Consider the following 5,177-nt stretch of genomic DNA (forward strand, 5'->3'; position numbering starts at 1 on the left):
GGCCCCGGGCAGACGGCAAGTGCCCCGGGCTGCGGCGGAGTCGTGCCGGGGAGGTCGATGGGAAAGCAAATCCAGAGTCGCTCCGTATGAGTTTCAGGAAAAAGGCCTGAACGACGTTGCGTCCACCAAGGCCTCGGGGAAAGGTCTCTGGGAGTTTTTCCCAGGCTGTCAGATGGGAGAGCACTGCTTATTCTCTGCATTTGGTAGCAGTGGGAGAATCCTTTCCTTCCTTGCTATTCAGTCTCTGTATGTGATTTCTTTGTTTCAGTTAATATGTCTTCACATTCTGCTGCAGCAGAATTATTGCTATTTAGTGAAGCCAAGTGCTGGGTTCTGCACTTCAGTCACAACAACCCCAGGCAATGCTACAGGCTTCGGGGGGAGTGGCTGGGAAACGGGCCGGGCGGAAGGCACAACAACCCCAGGCTTGGGGAGGAGTGGCTGGAAAGCTGCCTGGCAGTGAAAGGACCTGGGGATGCTGGTGGACAGCTGGCTGAACATGAGCCAGCAGTGTGCCTAGGTGGCCAGGAAGGCCAACGGCATCCTGGTCTGTATCAAAAATGGTGTGGCCAGCAGGAGTGGGCACATGATTGTGCCCCTGGACTCTCACTGGGGAGGCCACAGCTTGAGTACTGGGGTCAGTTTTGGGCACTACAGGATTAGAAGGACACTGAGGTCCTGGAGCGAGTCCAGACAAGGGCAGCAAAGTTGGTGAAGGGTCTGGGGAACTTGTCTCACAAGGAGCAGCTGAGGGAACTGGGGTGGCTCAGTCTGGAGAAGAGGAGGCTGGGGGAGACCTTATCGCTTTCTACAACTACCTGAAAGGAGGCTGGAGTGAGGTGGGTGTTGGTCTCTTCTCCCAGGTTACTAGCTATAGGGTGAGAGGAGATGGGCTGAAGTTGCACCAGGAGAGGTTTAGATTGGATGTTCGAAAGAGTTTCTTTCCTGAAAGAGTGGTGAGGCATTGGAGCAGGTTTCCCAGGGAGCCGGTGGAGTTACCATCCCTGGAGGAGTTGAAAACATGTGTAGATGTGGCATTTGGGGACATGGTTTAATGGTCATGGTAGTGTTGAGTGATGGATGGGTTTGATGATCTTGGAGGTCTTTTCCAAACTTAATGATTCTGTGGCTTTTGGCACTATTTGAAACTACAAAGACTTGAAGCCGTGGGGGAGATGTAGCATTCTCAGTAGTGTTGGTGAAAGCACAACACTGTTTCAGGAAATCTGTCTGCAATAATAAGTTTGATTGAAAAGTCTATCCATAAACAAGGATAAATGTGGGTTTGTCTGTAATTATGTGTTAATTCCCATGGAGATGCTCTCGTTCCTTATGAAGCATCTAGACTTTTCTGGTTGTTTTGACACTGGCTACCCCTGCATCCTTTTTGATGCGTGCCAAAGGATGCTTTACATTTAGTAATGGCAAATAAGTAAGCAAGCAAGCATTGCCTCATGGAAGTATAAATCTGCTTTTCTTTCCCAGGAGACTCCTTTACCATATACTGTGTATATAGGTGACTTACTGGGTTGTAATAACTGCAAATAGTCACTGTTGTAGCAAAGTGCTGTACATAAGACTGTTTAAGTGCAGTGTGGTACAAATGTGTACTAACAGATTGTTTGGGATTGCGAGTAAGTTTATTTTAAAACATCTTACAGTTTTCTGTTTGTCTAACAAAGCTGCATGCAGAAGGAAAAAAAAAGTCTTCTTGCTCTTAAGGCATATTTTGAAAGTAAAATGTTAAGGATCAGTCATGAATTCAGTAGCTTAACATTATTTATTTTGCTATCTTGAGTAGAAATCACCATGCTAGGAGAGACATCTTAGCTGTAGGGGAGGGAGGAAAATTAACTTCGTAGTGCAAGGAAAGAGCCTCCCTCTATCTTATCTGGAAGGAGGCCTTCCTCGTGAGGGAGCCTGGAAACAGTAAGAACTGTCCCTGGATAGGGAGAGAGGAGCCTAGCGATAACTGCTCTGAAAATGCTCTGTTGAATCAGCTTTGAACCCTTTCATCAACTATAACTTACTATTTTTTATTGTCTTAGCTCAGAAATTGTAACATTAACTCCAAATTTTCATTGCTTTGCTTTGGAATAAGTACTTTTGCACATTTGGGGATCAATTTTTTTTTATTTTGTCCTGTAAAAATGCTGATACCTATCAGGACTGTGTGTATATCTAACCATATGTATGCATGTATATACTAAAAATACAGCAGCTAAGAATACTGTTGCAGAACTTACCATTGCCAAACTTCTTGTAATTTTCAGATGGTGCAGAGCATGATTCCAAAGTCCTGGAGACCCATGAAGTTCTACTTCACTACAGTGTATCAAGAAATTTGGGTTGGTTTAGCATTAACAGCTTACGCCTACTACAAAATTTCATATGGTGGTAAGTACATTATAGCCTTCATTAGCTGTTACTGTGTAGATAAGGTTTAGAGATGACAATATCCTTAATGGTTAGAAATTAGTCATTGAAAACAACCAGCAAATAAGAAATGAACACTATTACTTGAGGCCAGGTCTTTGCTCTAAAAATTTATGATGAAAAATTTCTGATTTTAAAATTGAGTGTGTCCAAGGGCGGAGATCACGGAACCTTTTATGACTCTCTTATGGAGTTTTTTTTTCATCTGTTTTTGCCTGATCACTGTGAATCAGTGTTTTAGGAGAGCAGTTACAATGGGAACGTAAAATAAGTTATTGTACTTGCAAAGGAACATTTTAAAATCTTATCACAATTTTACATCCGTGTGTTGTATGTGTATGTATGTGTTGTATGTGTTTTTAATATGTTACAAAATTGTACTGTTTCTGTATATGTTTCTTTGGAATTACAGTAGGAGTCTTAATGGCTACAATTTCTAAATGGAGTCCTGGTTAATGAAACAGGAACAACAATATAACATTTAGTGCCATGTATCATGGAAAGTCGATGCTGTACATTTGTTAAAACTTCATCAAGCTTAATCATGCAAATCATAAGTAGTATAACCAGGAGTTTATCTGTAAAAACTAAATAGGAAATATTCTTTTAAACTGTCATTGTTTAGTGTTCTTATTTTCTTTTTTTTTTTCCCCCAGGAAAAAAAGCAGTGGCAGATAGTAAGTATTAAATATCTAATAGCCTGTTGTATTTTTGAAAATGAGTGCAGTAAATATTAACTCAGCATATTTTATGTATATTTGGGGTTTAACTTAGGGATTTAGAAAATGTTTAAGTCTACTTCAAAATACGTAGTTTGGGTTGCATTAATGGTTTTATACTCCAGAAACATATGTGAACCTGCACAGATACTACCTCTGTCTTAAATTGTCCTTTGTATATGTTTTAGGAGTAGAATGGGAATTGTATGGCTTGACTGGGGGGAGCAGGGGAGAAGGAATTGTTTTAAATAATAGTAACAACTGTTTAATGGAATTGCTTAAAACAGCACAATCTCAAGAGCAGCTGCTATTTTAGCTGTTAAGAAACTCGGAAGTTTAAACTTGTATTTTGAATTTGTATTTTTATATTTTCTATAGTGTTTAGATATTTATGGACAGTTTCTTGTGACATCACACTGGAATTTAATTTTTCATGAGCTGCTATATCTCAGTTAACTTTCTGCATCATGATGCCCATTTATTCCCAGCTGAATTTGTATATGCAAACATTATTTACATTTTTAAATGTGTAATTACTGAAAATACTGCCCAGTAGACTTAAGGATGATAGCATAAATAAACCTTCATTTAGAAAAAAACACACCAAAACTGACGAATACTGGATGTTTGCCTATAATAGTGCTTTGAAACTTGCCAGGGAGCATTTTTAGTGTTGGTCAAGTTTATGTAATTTGAGGGTTTTGTTTTATTTGACAGGGCAGTTGAGTCTGCCAGTTGTTGTGTTCCAATGCAGATATACTTGTGTGTTCTAGGTTCTGAACTGCATTCCTGAATTGATTTGCTCTACTGTTTGAACAGTCTAAATTGTGTCTTTGTTTCAGAGTCCTCTGGTGGTGGCCATCATTAAGACCCTCTTCTCTTCTTGGAGTATGAATTAGGTGGTTCATCATCTTTACTGAAAATGAAGCAAGTTACAAGCATAGAGAGGTTAATTCTAAAACTGAACCTGATCCATCTGCTGTAATTAGAGAAAGAAATCCATTGAGCAACAAGGAATTAAACATGTTGGACAAAATGTGATGGCGTGTATTGTTAACCTAATTTAACTAAGCATTTCTTGTTTTCTACAGCTCTTCCAAGTTCCAAGTTAAACCTTCTCAATAGTAATTTGAAAAAGACTAAATTTCTATAACTAAACCTCCTAAAAGAATTTGCCACTATTTTTTACAATAGCATTAAGCCTTATTTTTGTTTTTCCCACTGATACCTTTTTTGGGTAGAACATTCTAAATACTCCACTTACTTTTAAAATGTCATTTAATAGTATGCCAAGTGTGAGGATTTAATTCTTGGCTTTTTGTCAACTTGCGGTGCAATAATTAAGGGTACAGAAAGCTCTTTGTAAAACCTTACATTTTTTTAAAGAGTTCTTAGTTTTGCAAGGTTTAAAAGCAAAAGCTGTATTGTTACTCAGACACCATGCAAAATGTTTACAGAGGTTTTTAAAAAGCACATTGTTGGCAGCTATCTCTTGTTGTCCTTCATATTCAGTAGAGCTCAGGAATTCTGAAAGGTTCTTCCTTCAGTCACGAGTTTTGCAAAGGAGTAAGTAATAATGTGCCTGTATTGTATGAGGAAACTGGTGGGCTCCCATCTGCCATCTGAGCTCATGAAAATCTCAGAATACAAGGGAATCATGAAATCACGCACTGTGGCAGCAGTTAATAGTAGCATAAACAAATATTTAAATTACTTCAAAGACTTTTCCTTTTTCCTGAAAATTTAGAAGGAACATGCATATTACTAGGGTGGGTCATTAGTGGTTTTTGCAAGTAGCTGTTGAAGTAACTCAGTAGCTGGTACTAGATTTTGGAGACCAGGACCCTATACTGTCTTGTGAAAATCACTTTTCAGAACTGTACATACTGAATTCTGCACCAAGGACACGTAGTATACGAAACCAAAATTTGACTTTGTGTCATGTTTGTTTAAATTTAGCATAATCTGCTTTTGAGAAGATTAAGAAGCTTAAGTCATTTTAATGACAATGCTTACGTACAT

The 5,177-nt window shown here is 38.9% G+C and overlaps 1 protein-coding gene across 1 annotated transcript; it reads left to right on the forward strand.

Annotated features, from left to right (window-relative positions):
• Positions 1-2,273: 2,273 nt before the first annotated feature.
• Positions 2,274-3,113, forward strand: LOC103772904 (chromosome unknown open reading frame, human C14orf2; the record flags this gene model as incomplete). Its single annotated transcript, XM_008940251.1, has 2 exons — positions 2,274-2,397; positions 3,093-3,113. Coding segments are annotated over exons 1-2 (145 nt in total), but the record flags the coding sequence as incomplete, so codon positions are not given.
• Positions 3,114-5,177: the final 2,064 nt, after the last annotated feature.

This window comes from Merops nubicus, unplaced genomic scaffold, assembly GCF_000691845.1.
Source record: "Merops nubicus isolate BGI_N331 unplaced genomic scaffold, ASM69184v1 scaffold42865, whole genome shotgun sequence".
NCBI lineage: Eukaryota > Metazoa > Chordata > Aves > Coraciiformes > Meropidae > Merops > Merops nubicus.